This window comes from Haliotis asinina, chromosome 6 (genome assembly GCF_037392515.1).
Source record: "Haliotis asinina isolate JCU_RB_2024 chromosome 6, JCU_Hal_asi_v2, whole genome shotgun sequence".
NCBI classification, from domain to species: Eukaryota; Metazoa; Mollusca; class Gastropoda; order Lepetellida; family Haliotidae; genus Haliotis; species Haliotis asinina.
In genome coordinates this window covers 4,036,172-4,055,194 of record NC_090285.1, presented here as the reverse complement: position 1 = coordinate 4,055,194, position 19,023 = coordinate 4,036,172, and the positions used below count along the sequence as shown (strand labels likewise).

At 40.1% G+C, this 19,023-nt stretch overlaps 2 protein-coding genes across 4 annotated transcripts in view; both read right to left on the bottom strand.

Moving 5' to 3' along the window:
• LOC137286453 (intermembrane lipid transfer protein VPS13A-like) overlaps positions 1 to 9,689 on the bottom strand; it is a 139,498-nt gene extending 129,809 nt beyond the window's left edge. For all 3 annotated transcript variants that reach the window (XM_067818330.1, XM_067818332.1, XM_067818331.1), the window contains exons 1-2: positions 9,590 to 9,689; positions 2,757 to 2,889 (exon numbers count right to left, since the gene is read on the bottom strand). In XM_067818330.1, coding sequence (XP_067674431.1) covers positions 2,757 to 2,853 — 97 coding nt within the window. In that variant the 5' untranslated portion in view covers positions 2,854 to 2,889; positions 9,590 to 9,689. The remainder of the gene's footprint in view (positions 1 to 2,756; positions 2,890 to 9,589) is intronic.
• Positions 9,690 to 15,698: 6,009 nt separating this feature from the next.
• LOC137286771 (myb/SANT-like DNA-binding domain-containing protein 4) lies at positions 15,699 to 17,633 on the bottom strand. The gene has a single exon (XM_067818762.1). The coding sequence runs from the start codon at positions 17,465 to 17,467 to the stop codon at positions 16,571 to 16,573; it is 897 nt and encodes a 298-aa protein (XP_067674863.1). The 5' UTR covers positions 17,468 to 17,633; the 3' UTR covers positions 15,699 to 16,570.
• Between the last annotated feature and the right edge of the window lie 1,390 nt (positions 17,634 to 19,023).

Here is a 19,023-nt window from a genome sequence, read left to right as displayed (position 1 = left end):
GTTTTGTTCTTAGTTCCTACTATTACATTTTTGTACTTATCCATCTTTGACCACCCGTGTTGAATGCCTTTAGGTATGAGGTGTTGTCGGGACAATAGCTTATTTTTTCAGGAAAAGACTGTGACTGCAGAAGAGTGTCACAAGTCATGCCCCTGGAGGTTGTTTACATCTGAACCTCCAGGGGCATGACTTGTGACAGTAGTAAGAACTAAGAAGAAAACTCACCGAGACGGGTGCTTCTTCGAACGACGCCATGTTTTGCTGCGTGAGTTTCCGTTCGCGACCGACAAATCATGGATGTGAGCCGAAAAATCTCCGAAGATGGCCGAGTGTGTTTCAAGTATTACCGACATTGCTTCCGATATGGCCGAAGTGTTTCTGTTATTACCGCTAAATTGCCGATATGGCTGCAGTTGTTTCGCGAGTGGGCTGTGTTTGTTTACATTTGAGATGCAATTCCTTCAAATTTGCTGTAATTCCTTGATTACTTAGGGGGGTCTGACACTGAGTGCCAAAACTTTTCTTTCCCCATAATCAGCAAACACCTAGAAGTTCATGGAAGAAGGTCAAGTGTAGGTGCTGAAGGAGTTTGACTGTAACTGATTTCTGCACTGCTGCTCCACATCTCTTACTTTATAACCTTTAATGACAAAGTCACTGACTTGCCTTCTTATATGGTGCTAATGTCAAAAGCATCAACTATTTTGATCCTTGTGTGGGTGAAGGATGGAAGTGATGGATCAAAGTTTAATCCATTGGTGAAACATATTTGAACAAACCTTTCTGGATCAACGACACACAGAGCTGAATTAACATGAGAAATACTGTTCTATGTGCATTGACTATCAGAAGCTTTGGATCCTAATGAACTAATATAACCTCAATTGTTGAAGATTTCTATGATATGGAATATACTCCTATGAAATGTATACAGAACAGCAATGTGGTGCTCACACATTCACTGGTCGATTACTACCATATTAGGGATGTTCTCTTTTTCTGCTGCTGCCTTTCAGGACCAGGTCTCCTTCAAAACTCCTATTTATATGTAAACATGCTGCACATAGGAACTGGCATCTTGTGTACACATTTTCATGGATGGTTTTGTTTTGTTGAAACAATTTGCTCAAAAGAATCAATACATATGGATTAAGAAATATCCACAATAAATGATTTTCATTTTACACTTCATTTAAACTTCAATGTGAGGCCCAGAACTTATCAATCAACCACTACTCCAGCTAAGCGTTATTAGACATCTGTGTTATAGTACCTATTACAAAATGTTGAACAAAGGCCAAGTAAAATCGTATTTTCCAAGGACATAACAAAACTGCTATATCGTGTACTTTTGCCTTAGTCAAAACTATATTGTATCGTTGAAGGTGAAAATAAACAAACTTTGAAAATGAAAACATATATATGTACGGGAAACTTGAAATAAAAAAATCACTATACATGATAACCTAATTGTTCCTGTTATGCTTCCTGTTATTCAACTAAACCAGAAATCGCGATCAGCTGTGCACAGATGTTTTGGTCCAATGTGCCAGTGATTCAGGTAAAAACGATCGGATAATATTACATCAAAGAACTTCTATTCCATTATCAGAATATTTTATATTAATACGTTTTTGTAACAGATTATTATACATTGCTATCGGGTTGATATATAATGCATGTTTTCTGCAAACATATCTAACATAACAATGAATACAGGCCATACCTGTCTGGATATATTTTACATAGGAGACAATTTAACACGTCACTGCTGACTTCCAGCAGTACTTGCAACTTTGATCGTAAAAAACAAAATGTTAGCCATTCAGTTGTTAAAAATGACTTCAACGAGTCAAACTGTAATCTGTTTGTGATTGCTAAGAATAACCTGAAATTGGTGTTATCGTGGTAGGCGCGAAAAACAGGGGGTAAGCGGAAGTTGTACGCGTACAGAATGAAGAAATGCCATTCTCTCATCGTGTCTCTGTTGTTTCTGTCAACAGATTCAAACTGTAATCTGTTTGTGATTGCTAAGAATAACCTGAAATTGGTGTTATCGTGGTAGGCATGAAAAACAGGGGGTAAGCGGAAGTTGTACGCGTATGGAATGAAGAAATGCCATTCTCTCATCGTGTCTCTGTTGTTTCTGTCAACAGTTTCAATGAATAAAATTGGGTTTGAATTTAATCAAATAAAGTGTGGTTTCTGACACCACACATCCTAGGATGACTGGGTTTTACCTCGCTATAGTGCGGTGTGTTGCACCACAGCAAACATTGTAAGTACTCATCGTAACTCAACTGATAGAATGTCCTGTCTTTCATAGGTTACTGCTATGATGTTTGTATGATTATTATTGAGAAAAAAACTGCATGATCTTATCATCTGAAAGACAATCAATATGTACAATAAACACTGTCAGTTGCCATCCGCACTGAATTTCACTACTTTACAAAATTTTTCAGAGCACAACAGCTGATTTGTTGATGAGCTATTTTCGATTTCGTGAAGGGGTGCTGATTTGTTGATGAGCTATTTTCGATTTCGTGAAGGGGTGTGATCGCAGTTCAACTATTTTTTATGGGAGCCACGGATTACCCCGCCGTTTAACCGAATCTGCAGTATCGTGAAGCGCATTATTGAGAGGGATGACTGTACCTCGTTAAACTGAGGATCTGGAATGTCAACACTGTCAAGGGATTGGTTGGGCCCTGTGAGCATTGGGGCACAATTTGTCTCCCACTGACACTACATACCCTGGAGGATGCTGACGTTGAGGTTGCTAGCGTCGAGGTTCTGGATGTACTTCCCAAAGTACTTGTTGAGGAGGTTGGCCACCACACTCTCGAACATTGTGTCTGTTCACTGTCGCCTCTCATCCCCCACAACCTGGAAACAAATCCATACATGTATATACCATTGCAGGCGTATACCAACACACATGAATTATCACTACAGGTGTATACCACCATATGTGTTATCATTACAGGCATGTACCACCACACATGTGTCATCATTACAGGCATATACCACATGTCATGCCATTACAGGGGTATACCACCAGATGTTATCATTACAGGCATGTACCATCACATGTGTTATCATTACAGGCATGTACCACCACACGTTGTCACTATAGGCATGTACCACCACACATGTTATCATTACAGGCATATACCACTACACATGTTATCATTACAGGCATGTACCACCACACGTTATCATTATAGGCATGTACCACCACACACTATCATTACAGGCATGTACCACCACACGTTATCATTATAGGCATGTACCACCACACGTTATCATTATAGGCATGTACCACCACACGTTATCATTATAGGCATGTACCACCACACACTATCATTACAGGCATGTACAATCACATGTTATCATTACAGGCATGTACCACCACACGTTATCATTATAGGCATGTACCACCACACATGTTATCATTATAGGCATGTTATTACAGGTATATACCACCACATGTTATCATTACGGGCATGTACCATAACACGTTATCATTATAGGCATGTACCACCACACATGTTTTCATTACAGGCATGTACCAAAACACATCTTATAATTATAGGCATGTACCACCACACATCTTATCATTACAGGCATGTACCACCACACGTCACTATAGGCATGTACCACTACACATGTTATCATTACAGGCATGTACCACCACATGTTATCATTATAGGCATGTACCACCACACATTATCATTACAGGCATGTACCACCACACGTTATCATTACAGGCATGTTATTACAGGCGTATATCACCACACAGATGATACTAAACGACCTTCTGAGTGATACCATTTTTATTAAACGAGTTGATGATTTGGTATCAGATTCCCTTTCGCTCAGTTATTACTAAATCATTCATGAGTTTAATAAAGATGGTATTTCATGGAAGCGACTTTACTATTCTGCTTATTACTCTCTAACATAAATTGGTATAAAACTGCTGTGAAACTGTCTACAGTATAAGGACTCTGTCATAAAATTATTATTTCATGATAACTCTCAGCTTCCCACAAGTCAAGCAACCTGGTCTAGTACCACTGCGACAACTGGCATGACGTCATAAGTGTAAACCATTATGATATCATACGTATAGAGGTATTACACTAGTATAATATTGCTATATTGCTATAAAAAGTATCAAAGTATCTTCGACAGGCGAGTAACAAACAAGTATATGTCATTATGTGGATATACACCAGCTTCATGTATAGATTTAATAATTGTACCAAGTCTCTGCATGTACAAACAATTAAGATAACTCTATAAGAAGCAGGATAAGCAGAGTCCAGGGCCTGAGTAGGTCAGTTAGGTCAGGCCTGGGGGTTGTGTTATTGTCTTATCACATACCTGCACAGTATTCTGTGTGATATACTGTGACAACTCTGCATGTCAGCAAACCCTCATTGCACAAAACAATACTGGATATGGCAAAGACTCTACTGAATTCAGTGAAAACACCCACAGAAGTTATTATTGCCTTGAATATATCCCAGTTACTTCATGCATACTTTTGTTCATAATGTTCATGTAACTTGCCACGTCTTTGTCCGTGATGAGACCCGAGAAGAGTGACATAATTTGTACTCGGTACAACATGAGAAGTTTTAATGTTCAGTCTTTATAGGAGATGGTGTGGTACCTCTATGGTCAAAGCATTTGCTTGTTTTTCATTACTCACTCAGGAATTGGAATTATGTGTTTAGCCCTGATGTTCCCTGCCCTGATACTTGGGAAATGTCATACCTTCACATTAGCCTCATGACCCAACTGCTTCGCTGCAGTCTACAACATGAAACATGATACTGAATCACATGACTATTAAAATGGCAAGACTAAATTGTGAAACTCACCATGATTGAGTCGCACTCCATCAAGCACAGATTTTCACTGTGATGACTATTTACTAGTAAATTGTGCTAATATCATATTTGACAAAAATGAAAGAACAGTGGTCATTGCACTGAACAATCTTAGTCGTGTGATAAGGCTTCAAGAAAGTACGAGAGTTGCATTCACCTTAGTCAATGTGAAGATCACTTTGTTGAACAGGGACCTGGCTGTAAGAGTGAAATTGTCAAATTGCATGATATTATCAATGACAACTGACCTTGCCTTAATATCAACTAGGTATATGTGTGTCATCAACGGTGAACAACCACTTGTTGTGTTGTTCAGACAGAAATTAGTCCAGGAGGCTCTGGCAAGCCGTCCCACTCTGTAACAAACATCACACTCACTTACTCTTCAACTGCTCTCATAACCATGGCAACAGGTGCCCACTTTTACCTTATCACCGACATTGTGTCAGCAAACAGAACACTATGTAGAACTTCCAATAAAAGGCAGAGTACACTTCACCATGCTCACAAAACTCTCTGCTGTTGTGACCAATCAGAGAAGTGAATGAGGATGAGCCATATAACCTTCAGCTAAATGATATCAGCGAATTGTGTCTGTACGCCATTATTATTTTCTAAAGATCTGTAAGCATAATAATTCCCCACACTAATCATGAACTGAAGCTGTTTATGACCCAGCGGACAAAAGTAGTATATAAGTAAGTACATAGTATGCAATCCTGGTAACGAAACCCTCAAAAACAACACGATCACAATTTGATCATAACTCCTTATACAAATGTAATGTACTAGCATGAAGAAAAGTCATGATAATGAAAATAAAAACATGAATGGAACTGTTCTACCAATAATTTGTCAGTAATGTCAATGATGTATGTATTTTTGATGTATATATATGTATACAGTGACACTGTCTACTAAAACCGAGGAGAAATGTTTTCCCTAACAAATCAGTGATGGATAATTACAATGCAGATGATCATTAATGAAGCTACATAACAATAACTGAAGTGAAAGTAAAGTCAATTTAATGACAGTAACTATAAGTAAATAATTTAACCCCACCATCTTCATCGGCCCAGTGGCCGTGCGGTAGAGCGTTTGCTTAAGAATCTGAGAATTGGGGTTCAAAAAACATTTGTACCTTGAGCTTAATCATGAACAAAATTTTTCAATTGATTTCAAACACTCATGTATTATTTGCATGTTGATGTTCATATAAAGTTAAAAAAAGTAAAAACTGGAAAGCGGCCTTACTAAGGAAAAGTAAAACCTGGGAAGCGATCTTACTAAGGAAAAGTAAAACCTGGGAAGCGATCTCTTAGCGAAAAGTAAAACCTGTCCCTCCAAAACAAAAACCTCAAATGAGGTTATTCTGGGAAAACAAGAGATGACCTAACATATAGTGAGAAGCACACTTCAGGTCTATATGTAACAATGAACATCCAACAAAATCAATTACATCTACCATTCATACTCACTGCATATAGACCATGTTCAAATACAACATTTACTTAACAACATAAAAACGACAAGTAATTGTTTAGCATTGATAAAAGAAATGTTGGCTCCAAAATGCTTGTTTGCTACTGCATGAATACTGACAGCAAACTAAACTCCCACCACCTACATGACGACACTGACATCACTCGTCAGTTTGGAAAACCAAGGAACCTATTACAGCAAAGATGGTACCTGTCTAATTATGATGACCTGGCACTGTTCAACAAAACTACTTCCAAGGATGACCTTAAATAGCCTATAACGCCTGGATGACAATCCAATATTCCAAAACTTACAACGCCAATGGGGGTAATGGTGTAAAGAAAGATCAACTTTCACTCTTTCTGGACAACGACATAAGAATCTACACCAAAACATTGCATCATAATGTAATGAAATTTTCATCTACACAATATTCCATCGCTCTTATTATTCATCAAATCTAAACTGTGAATCTAACATACTGCCAGCCTGATATGACAGCCATTTGCATTGTTTTAGTTGGCACACAGATTGATACACAGGCAACATGTGATAGAGGATGTGTCTGACAAGTACTGGTGCATCCGTAAGTATATACACATGGAGAACATATATACAAGAGTGGAAGTCTGGCTATGTTAGCATACAATGGAGACTGATAATGGTTGGGGGCAGACATATTGCAGTTCACCGCTGAATGCCATAGTTGAATCTATTGACGGAATTCTAATAATGTTCCTCTCCCAAGCCAGTGACTTGGCTGCGTCAGTTCCACAAGCATCCCAGATCAATAGATTCAGTAGGGAGGGAACTCACGCTGGTTACTGGATCTCTTCCCACCACTGTAGCTGCCTACAATGAGCCTCTCACCCCAGAGACCAGGATCCCACACCAACTGACCAAATGACACCACTGTCCAGTTGATCACCCATACGATACCTACTCGTGAGTCAAGGGACACCAGACCGAACGCTGTTGGCCATTAATTCCCTGTCATGCTTCGAAAAGTCGGATACACTCCATGATATCAGAGATGCTGTAAGCTCTGGTAGCATCAGTGAAGCAGCTGGATCTAATGTGAAACAAATTTGCTGAACATGTTTGAAAATAGAGAACTCTTCTGCAAGCTGATCTATTGGCAGTTGAGTGCTGTTCGCCTACACATCCTAAAATAACAAGAGCTCAGCAAAATGATCATTCAGTTCAATGTATTCACATGAACCAAGGGCGGTGGGGTAGCCCAGTGGTTAAAGCATTCGCTCATCCTGCTGAAGACCTTGGTTCCATTTCCTAGAAGAAGAAGCGAATTTCTGGTGTCCCCTGCCACGATATTGCTGAAATATTGCTAAAAGGGAAGTAAAATTTAACTCACTCACCAGCTGAACATTTTGTTAGTAACATTATGGCAGTGAGACCAATATATGTTGGTCACATATCAAAAGATCTACATTTTCTCAATAATTTAGGAAGTATCTCATAATGATCTGTGAGGACAAATTTGACAGAATAAGAAATAAGAAATAGGAATTCTCCTCTGATAAAATTAACGGATATCTATATAATTAGTCTGAGGCCAAGGGCATGTTCTCATAGTGCCAATTCCATTCCAGGTTATTCATTACAGGCTTAACATGTAAAATGAAGCAGTCATTAATGCCAGCAAATAATTCTAAAGACAATTATTTTCCTAATCAATACAAATCAATAACACATTCATTCATTCATTCATTCATTCACACTAACCGGTACTATTGCTAAACAAGCCTGAATTAACTGGGATATAAACCATACATTGGATCCACCAGTCACATCAGTTTAAACATAGACAATAGAAGACACATTTGAGAGCAATCATTGCCACCTTGCAACATATCAAAGTTTGGGCTCATGTCCGAACTAAATCTGAACTTCATGTTTTCTATATACAACGAATATAGTTAGTCCAAGACCACTGATGCACTTCAGTTGAACCTGTTGAACAAAATGATAGATTTATCAAGTGAACTTTTTCTTTTCTTTGGAGGCTGTGTGGAAGTTTATCAAGAGTAATGGATCAAAGAATCAGTTGAAATGTTGCATAAAAATATACTGTCATTGATGACTGAACAGTCAAACCAAATACATCTGCATGCTGCTTCCAGCAGTCAGATAATAAGTTACATACTATATGACACATATTCAGTTATTTTATTGCTTGTGAAAAAAAAAACATGCAGAATATCTAGACAGTCACATATTTGATTTGTCATTTCACAGTGCATTATGGAAACCTGTCTTCGAAACTTTCTTTATCTCATTTACAGGGGTGGTGGGGTCGCCTCATCATCAGCATGTTTTTAGGTCTCTGAATGGCATTTAGAAGTGTTATGATTAATAGGTGAAAATTCAAGGATGTAAAGTAAACTTCTATAATATGAGGGACACAATCTCTCTTTCATCAGGTGATGAAGGAGTATGAAAATACTTCGAAACATCATGTCACCCATATTAGACAATTTCACCCATGACATGTGTTCTTAGGTAAAACCTGAGAATCAATCCACTTACTGATAACATGATTATGTTCAGTGGGTAAGATTTGACACGCTCTCTTTCAAGTCACATTCACAAGTTCAAAACCACCATTAAATAGTTAGGACAGTAATACCAACATATCATGTTCGATGGGGATGCATGAAATGATTCGTGTGAAAAATTTAAGCAAATAGTTTTGCATATACAGAATCCTTTGACAACCTCTGGAACTCTTTCTATATGAAGATATTGCTTCTGAATGAGTTTCTACCCTGGTATGTTAATCCAATAATGAGTAATGTGATCATATCAACATAACCGTCTTGAGGCAACTACAGGTAACCGCGGTCAGATGTCAACACAGGCAGGCAACACGGGATAGACGACAGTGGACAATATAATTTCTAATGCAGGACAGCCGCGACAATGACGTCATACATGATGTGAAGTCTTCTCTACGAATTATCTCGACAAAACCCACCATATTCTCAGCTTTCGTCCTGGAAACCGTCTTCATTACTCATGAAAATTGTATCGATCCGACGGCAATAGATGTAGAGACGGTAACGCTCTAACCTAACAGACGATACATGCGACTGAACTCCCTTCGGCTCACAGAAAAGTGACATTTCACAGGCATCATCAGCAGAATGTGCTCAGCCGGATCACAAATTTTCAGTTCTTACCTTTGACAAGAACGCTTGTATCACCGTTTGACAGAAGTGACATTTCTATATCCGAGCATCCCGCTAACTAGCTACATTGTCACGTGATTTATGCGGAAGTGGAAATGTATGCGCAATGAAGTTCAAGGTCGTTCTTCGCTATACCGCAGTAAACGGTAACTAGGGGTGCCTGTTGACCATTTTACATGTCCAGTTACTGTTAGTTTCTTTAGTCCAGTTATATTAGCCTCGCCCATGCAATGAACTCACTGAATCGCCAGATTTCTTTCATTAGTTATAGTCAAAGACATAACTAAATGAAGATTAACCTAACCAACCTAAAGCCACTGTTCCAGAAATAACCTCATAGCACTATGACGACAGCAATTCCTGATGAAAATTTTAATTCCCCCAAAATGACCGTGTGGATTCGTTTTATTTCCAAGTTAAAGTTTCCAAGTCGTCTTGCTGAAAGACGGAGCAAAACTATATTCACCTAATTCTCATGTGCCACAATTATTGTGATCCCTAGACTAACAGCTATGTAATCCCCACAAAGTACAAATAAGTTGGGGCAAATCAATATGAGATCTCAGATTTTCTGTTTCGTGAGTCAGTAATATTTGTGACGTTAATATTGACATTGTCACACTGAATTTAACACTCCACAGCACGTGTATTTTTCTTCGGACGAGAGCGTCGCCTATTAGGATCTAGATCTCAGGTCATATAAAGTGAGTGAGTGAGTTAAAAGTTTACGTCGCATCGCCACATGAAGAACATGTAGTGATGAAAAGCTAAAATGGCGGACAAATGTAGCATATACCAGTGGTTTGGAGGTGGCTAAAATGGAATAATTCATGGTTATTCAACAGTGACACGGGTTTGTTTTCTTTTTTTTTTTACTTTCGGGTTTCGGTGACTGGTATAAGCCTTTTCAAGTTACGGAAACTGCTTTAATGATGATTTTGCTGTTCGCAAAAATGGGATAACATGTTATAACACATCAAAAGACAATTATCCTTGTTATATTCTTGATTCGCCCCGAATATTATGCCTGGTCTACACGTGTTGTGGGCTACATCGGAGGTTTTTAATTGGACATTCGATTAGGTTGTTAGGTTAGAACAGGGTGTATCCATGGGTATTCAAGCCCCATGCTCGAGTTGAAGAGGTATCTGAAGGAATCGGATGGTTAGGATTGCCAGTTTCGTTGAGGCATGTTATCGTATCCCATTTCAATGTTCATGCGGTCAGTCACCGTATTGTCAGATTTACAGACCGTCCCGTTATAAAGCTGTAATACTGCACTGGTATAGCCCCGACAGTTAGCTGACACACGACATATAACTGGAATACTGCCAATCAAGGAACGACAGTTGTGCTAAATGACGTCCACCGACGCCGTACACAAATGCACTGAGAGACACCGGTCAGTATAATTATGCAGTCTAAGTAAACTTAGCCTCAATACTTTTCGTTACACTCCACTACTGATTCTCAAAACCTTATGAGAGGTCGCGTCAGGTAACCTTTCAGATTGACCAATCAAAACACAGCTTAACAAATCGCGAAAGTGGACATTCGCACATACCTTTTGGACTTTTTATCTCGAAAAGGTTCGTACCCGAACGATTCCGAATGCTATTTAGCGTACGCTCGCTTCCGGGTGATGCACACGGCGTACGTACAACCATGACAACGGTGAGTAAATAGTCGCTGAAAATGGTGTTTTTGGCAATATTCAAGGATGTTGTTGTTATTATGTTCTTGGCTAAGCTGAGGTGCTTAGTCACAACACACCCGACAGGTTAGCGTGGTGTGCCTGGCATGTGCAGCCCATGCACTGCCTGTCTCCAGCTCTGTAGAGGGAGTAGCTTCATAGCACTCGTTGTCTTTAGTCCTCTGGTTCGCCTGAGGGGAAGACATTCCCAATTGCTTGAGTCCTGGTATACCAGACCAAGTAGAAAGGCTTTTCGTTCACCATAGGAAACAATATATTTATTTGTTTTAGACATAGTCCCGTTAGGGTTTGGTGTTAGGTTAGGCTAGGTTTAGGTCTTCGTAAATAAATTAGTGAATTTCTCTTCTCTATTTGCCATGTTTTTACCTGCAATGAAGCCCAATTCATAGGGCCTATTTGCAGTTGGCTACTTTCTCATTACTACATGGAAAATACACAACGCAAGCTCTTAAGCCATACGATAGCCAGTTTCAGGAGTCACTGGACAGAGAAGCCTATTGCATATATAACGGTCTCGTATATTGACGGAACGGGAATCCCAAACCAGACACAACTCGTGAGCGTAACCATTACCTCTTACTTAAACCAGGGCTGGGTCTCCTTGTGGTTAAACCGTTTGCTCGTCACCTTAAAATCCGAGGTTCGATTACACACTGCGAGGAACCCATTTCTGGTGTCCCCTGATGTGGTATTGCGGCTGAAGCGGGATATATACAGACTCACTCTGACAGATCAAGATAGTATTCTCTTTACGTTTCATGATAGAATTATGAGGAACAGTGTGTGACAAAAGCACCATAGATGTTGTCATGATGGGATGAAATGTACTCTTCACAAGACACAACGCAACACCAGTCTTTCATTGTTTTCCGGAAAAAACATTTTAGTGTGTAAACTGAAAGTGCGCAACAACATGCAAAGAACGATACCGCCCATCAAAGGAAATGAAGCGCCCTACAATCATCGGTGATGGCCGTTTTATAAGTGGAAAGTGAACATTAATCTTATAATGTGAATCACTTACCACGCGCATCCAGCATAGTGGTTGGATTTACAGCTATATTGATTTTAGTGTTATGTTATTACATTTTATCAACGCTATATTCAGCACATCTCAACTCCATAGTTAGCAAAATATGGGGACTGTAAGCAATCAGCAACTTAGCAATATCCTTTGCATGTTCACATCAGTATTATAGATAGGAACACATCTGCATTATAGTCAGCAGGTCTCAACTCTACAGTTAGTAGCATATATCGACTCTTCAATCTGCAACATATTAGCGATATCCTTAGCAACATCACATGAGTAAAGTTAGAAAAGTCTCAACGTTTTAGTTGGCAACATTTCAGTATTGAAATCAGCAACATCTCAGCAACCAAGTCGGCAACCATGCTATAGATATGTAATCACGTGATACACTAATGATTGATACTGTGAACAACGTTCCAGTGTCATTGATTCTGTCCACCCGATCCTTCAGTCTTACGACAGATAGCGGGGGACCAATCCTCATGCTGAATACCCACTAAAAGTATGAACATCGTTAGCTGTTTACACTTCAGCACTTTGTGTTTCAAGCTTTCAACACTTCAGCCCTACATATCGTGACACTTCAGCCTCATGTCCTAATATTGATACGTGGCAATGTAATTAATTGTAAACTGAAGTGGCCAAACCCTTACCACATACAAAGAAATCCCTGCTAGAAGACAGAGTGAAGCGTACAATTCTGACTGTATCATACGTATGTGTTTTAACAGTATCACAGCTATTCGATGTTACTTGTATAGAACTGGGCCCTTATTCACGAAACGTTCGTAGCCCTAAGAAATCTTAACTTTGATCGTAGCCAGTGTGTTAAGAATGGGCTTAAGAAGGTCGTAGGGCTACGAACGTTTCGAGAATAGCTAGCCTTATCCTAAGGCTGGACGACACAATCCAGTTGTTGACACCATGCGATACGATGATACAGCATGTGTTTATGAATCACTAAGAAATAGGGCTGATATCAGGTGTTCGCAAGAAGGTGAGCGTATCCTGCTCTTTTCGCACCCGTCATAAACATATGGCAAGGTTACTGAGACTAGTTATCGGTAATTATTCATGTTTTACACTGGTACAGGGATATATGACCTTACTACATTGTTTCTGTTAAGATTCAGAAGGGGCAGTGGTTTACTTGCATATTGAGACTGAGAGTCATCATGAAGTTTCTGGGGAAGATAGAATAACTATTTTAGTGAAGAAATCTTTCTCGTATATTTAAGGGTGGATGTGCTAGCCGCTGTCATACATGAAGACAGCCAGAGAAGATCGTTATTTTCACTCGTCTATAGAGTCAATGCTTGCTTCGCATGCTTGATCACTGTTGCTGCTAGGTGAAAATTATTATCAGAGCTGAAGAAATTGCAGTCCTTACATATTCCTGCATGCCAGGCTATCAAATTTCAGTTCGTTATGTTTCAGCTTTACGGCCTCCTAGTTTCCAACATGTAGTGGTTTCTGTGGACTCACTGTAGGGTCTTCTGGCAAGATTCAGCTGCTGTAGACCTGGGCCTACTTGCACAAAGCGATCTTAGCGCGACAACTATTTCAAGCCTATGTTGGAGAGTGGGAGTTACAATCACTGCAGCGGTAAGATTGCTTTGTCGCGGCAAGTGGACCCTGTCCTCATACAAGTTCATTGAACGGTACAGTAATAGACGTCACATTGATGACACGGTTTTAATACGCAGTTTCGCACCTTAGAATATGGCAAGACCTACTTTTATGGGTTTTTTCTTCACCCTCTGTTAATCCCTTTAATGAACTATGATTGTCTGAACACAATCTGAACCTGTAGCACCATCCCAAGCACAGGGGGCCGAATCACTGTTTTGACAATAATGTATAAAAATAGAAATATGCACATTGGCTTCATCGACATTCAAATTTAAAACCTATTTTAATCACAACATAAGAAAAGTATATGCAACTGTCTAGGTTTTTATTTTTAAAATAGTTGTCCAAACAGTGATTCGAACCCTTGTGATCCCAGGGTCTGTGACTTCCCTGATCTCAAGTGTGAACAGTCCCGTCACTTCCCTGAACTGAAGTGTGAACAGTCACGTTGACTTCCCTGATTTCAAGTGTGAACAGTACTGTGACTTCCCTGATCTCAAGTGTGAGAAGGTCCGTGAACAGGCCCACAAAAGAGTCTACTGCCATCTAATGCGAGCCTCGCAAACAGTTCAATATATACACCACACTACATATATATTTACGCTACAAATCTCATTATGGTGAGTGAGTGAGTTTAGTTTTACGCCGCACTCAGCAATATTACAGCTATATGGCGGCGGTCTGTAAATAATCGTGTCTGGAACAGACAATCCAGTGATCAACAACATGAGCATCGATCTGCGCAATTGGGAACCGATGACATGCGTCAACCAAGTCAGCGAGCCTGACCACCCGATCCCGTTAGTCGCCTCTTACGACAAGCATAGTCGCCGTTTATGACAAGCATGGGTTGCTGAAGGCCTATTCTACCCCGGGACCTTCACGGGTCACCTCATTATGACCCCTAAGTGAGGATACGATGCCTATCGCGATATTTGACCTCTGTCAGCGTCCTGTGTGATTGACATGTGCTTGTTGTCAGCAAATATTTCTTGTTTAACTCGAATTTTCCTGTCTATCTTTATTTCACGTTAACTAACAAAAATAATGTAAATATTGTATAAAATACATATGCTTGATCTGTTGGACTCGTGAGACTTGTTAGTTTTGGGTTCTAGTATCATAACTTTCTGATATTTTGCACTGCTCGAGACAGGAAGGACAGACGTCGTGATCGACGCTGGTCTTCAGTGGAGACTGGCACCACAACACAACTAGCTAGCACAGCCTTCGAACACGACTTCATAAAGTGTAGGTCCATACAGTATATATGATGTATAGTATATAATCAGTGTATGAAATAACGGCTGCCCGGCGGCCTGCTGCTTGCTAGTTACATGGCAGTGTTTAAGTGTTTATGGTTTAGTGTTTATCTAACACTAAATGTGGTCTAGAGAATGCTAAAGCCAATAAATACAGCTGTAAGGCCGTTCTTTTCTGATGGCAGTGACACTACATGAATTCACAGTGACCACAAAGTCATGGTTTTATTACATTTGCTTTTAGACAAGTTTACGTTTACCTCACTGCAAGTAATTCGTTAATTACTTGCTTTTAACACCATATTTCAATTTCCTATATTTAATACAGGCTGGGTACATGTTTACAGAGCCGACAAGCCTTTTTAGTTATCAGCCCTGTGGGCTTCCTTTCGTTTTCTAGGAGTTTCATACACTGATATAATCATATAAACATTTCTACATAAAGTGAAAGAAGCAACATGTTTGTCAACGTATGTATTCTGTATATCATGTTATACATACATAATGACATGTATACATACATTATATATCGGACAAAAATAGTTAGGGGTATTTGTAAGTTTTGAAATAATGAAGAATGATGTATTTATTCCTTCACATACTAATAAAATATCAGTCATAAAAATACCAATATCCCTTACTTATTTTGTCCAGTATATATTCTGTATATCATACACTCACGACTAAATGTCCCCATGTAATATATATCATGTTATACATCCATGGAGACACGTGTACATGCATTATGTATCCTGTTTATCATACACTCATGGAACTATGTCTACGTGCAGTATATATCCTATATATCACACACTCTTGGAACCGTGTCTCCATACAGTATATATCCTGTATGCCATACACTTATGGAACCATGGCTACATGCCGTGTAAATCCTGTATAATATAAACGCTTGGAACCATGTCTACATGCAGTATATATCCTGTATATTGTACACTCATGGAACGATGACAACAGTATCATTCAAGCATGGAACCAAGTCATCACACAGTATATTCATGTTTGTCATACACTTAAAGAACCATTCCAACATACAGCGTATACCCTGTATATCAGACACACATAGAGCAATGCAAACATACTGAATATAATCCGTACATCATACACTCACGGAACCATGTCAATATACAGTATATATCCTGTATATCATACACTCATGGTAGCATGTCTCTCAGTATATAGTATGATGTTCAGCCTGCACCAACACACATGATGAGTCGGCCACATCTCGACCAGTGACATTATATTCAACACCTAATACTGATCCAAATCGGTATGTGAGTATATAACAGATAGCACATCGTGTTGTGATGTCAATCCACGCCATTGTCCGAACGTTCATTACTGTCAAAAGGGTTCCTTGAAATTTGCAGCAGTTTCCTCTTCCAGTAACTGATTTCTAATGCTAGTTTCTCTTTCTCCATGTTCATTTTTTCTTTCTCCATGGCTAATTTCTCTCGTTCCATTCCCAACTTCTGTCGCTCTATTGCCAGTTGCTCTTTCTCCATTGAAAGTTTCTCCTTTTCTATTTTCAGTTTTTCTTTCTCGAGCGTGAGGTTCTCGCGGTCTAGGTGGATTATCTCTTGATGCAGATGACTGGCTTCCTCAAGGCGCCTCTTCTTCGGATTTGATTGGCTGTTGTCCATCGTATATGACGTCGAGGACGAGAAGTTTGTGTGACGTGGCGATATGACGTTATCACCTGGTCTCCCACCGATAGAACGGCTGGGGTCGGATTGGGTCCCTGGGGATGTGGAGATATAGGACATATCATCCTCCTCATCATCATCATTACAAGCCTCAACCTTCATGAATGACGAGAGACAGGGGTCTGGCCCGTTCATATTGTAAGTAGACACATCCTGCCATTCAGGGTTGATGTCCAGAATCTGCAAGCTGAGATCCGAGGGTTCTGGTATAGACGCTGAACCAGACGGCATACTCTTGATTCTGGCTACCTCCTTTCTTGCAGCGCCAACCATGTTCTTCCACCTCCGGCGAATGTCCCCCGACGTCCGATGCACATTGCGAGTCCTGTTGTTGATGTACTCACTAATACGGTTCCATATATCCTTCTTACGTTCGTTCGTCACAGCGTCGGAGAGTTTGCTGGTCAGAATGTCCTTGTGCTTCTTCACCTGCTCAACAATCATCAGAGTCTCGGACTCGGTGAAGTTCGGCTTTCTCGTTTTGGGAATATGTTCCGCCATATTTCACCTCGCCCTGGATACACAGCATGGGCTGAACGGGCAGCCTAGACCCAGTCAGGCAGTAATACCGCCCTAAGCCCTTGCAAGGCCGCGAACCAATCAACAAACAGTCTGTCTCGTATAATACACTCCTCAGCCGAGACTAATCCTTGGCCTAGACTGCTATACCGCGACGGCCAAGTTCGACTTGCTGTTCGCTGCATTGATTCATATTCTGAACAGCCTATCTGTGAGCAAATGGCGTCTCTTTGGAAACCATACTACATATCAAGATGGTTACGTCTTTGGTACGATTCTGCAGCATGAGAAGATGTTCTTTAACATGGAAAACAGCGACCACGGCGCGCTAAAACGAGGAATAGGGGTAGAGTCTAATACAGTCTTAACGGCTTGCTGAGGGCATTCAGCACTCCTTCCCGACTTGCCCAGCCTGTGCAGCCGAGACTTGATATGTGTGTATCACGGTGGAGTATTGCTAGGTCAAGGCATAGATTTGTGTGTTGTACAGAAAAGTCGGCCGAAACAATAAGATTGAAATTATATTCCTGGTAGCTGCGAGTAGATGTACGATTGTTGATTAGTGCGTGAGTGAGCATGGTTTTACGCCTCTTTTAGCAATATTCCAGCACGACAGGGAACACCAGAAATAAGACTTAGTTTCTCAATATATATCAGTTTGAAAGTAACAAACAAATCCATTTAAACTGAAAAGGAGCCCCCGGGAGACCAGAACCAGAAGAAATTTAGTCTTGCTTCAGTTAGGGCACTACCACTGCAAGGGTAGCAATGCTGTAGGGGACATAATGTGGTTCAGGGACTGTAAAACACATTAACCAGACATGGGCTCCTCACGCTCCACCTATGCGGAAATTGAACCCCGTGACGAGCACAAACTTTAACCTCGAAGCTACACCACCGCCCCCAGTAAACACTAACTACATGTAGTAGTAAGTGTCGACATGGTTATACGTGTGGTATCTGAGTGAGGGGACACATGAGGGTTTAGTGTGTGTGCGTGCGTGCGTGCGTGTGTGCGTGCGTGCGTGCGTGCGTGCGCGCATTTGTGTGCCAGACTGTATGAATCTGTGTGTGTTTGTGGGTGGGTGCCTTAGTGTATGTTTGTATGCGTGTGCGTGCGTGCTGGAAAATGAATGCACGTGCTTGTTTGTAATGATATAATTATTTTTGTACTTCCACGATAAACAGACATATATGTTATACATCTGTAGTGTGGATATGACATGCTATTGCTGTTGCCGTTTAATTGATATAGTTCACCTGGAAACTGTGTTAAAAAGACAAGTTTGTTTTCCACCTGATCTTAATATAATTTCGTTCATTTGAACGTATTCTATCCCCTTTTATACAATGTAGTGACGCTCCGCCAGAAATAAATACGCATTCCGAGAGGACATTGTAACGCCCTGGTATTTCGGACTCGCGTATATATGAGCATGTGTATATTTTCATGCTTAATAACACTTAATCGAAAATACCTTATGTGGTATTTACTTTACATTCCAGTTTTGCAATCTTAAATGAGGAGGTACCGCCAG

Excerpts from the sequence above, each read along its gene's own strand:
- LOC137286771 (XM_067818762.1), bottom strand. The coding sequence starts at position 17,467 with ATGGCGGAACATATTCCCAAAACGAGAAAGCCGAACTTCACCGAGTCC.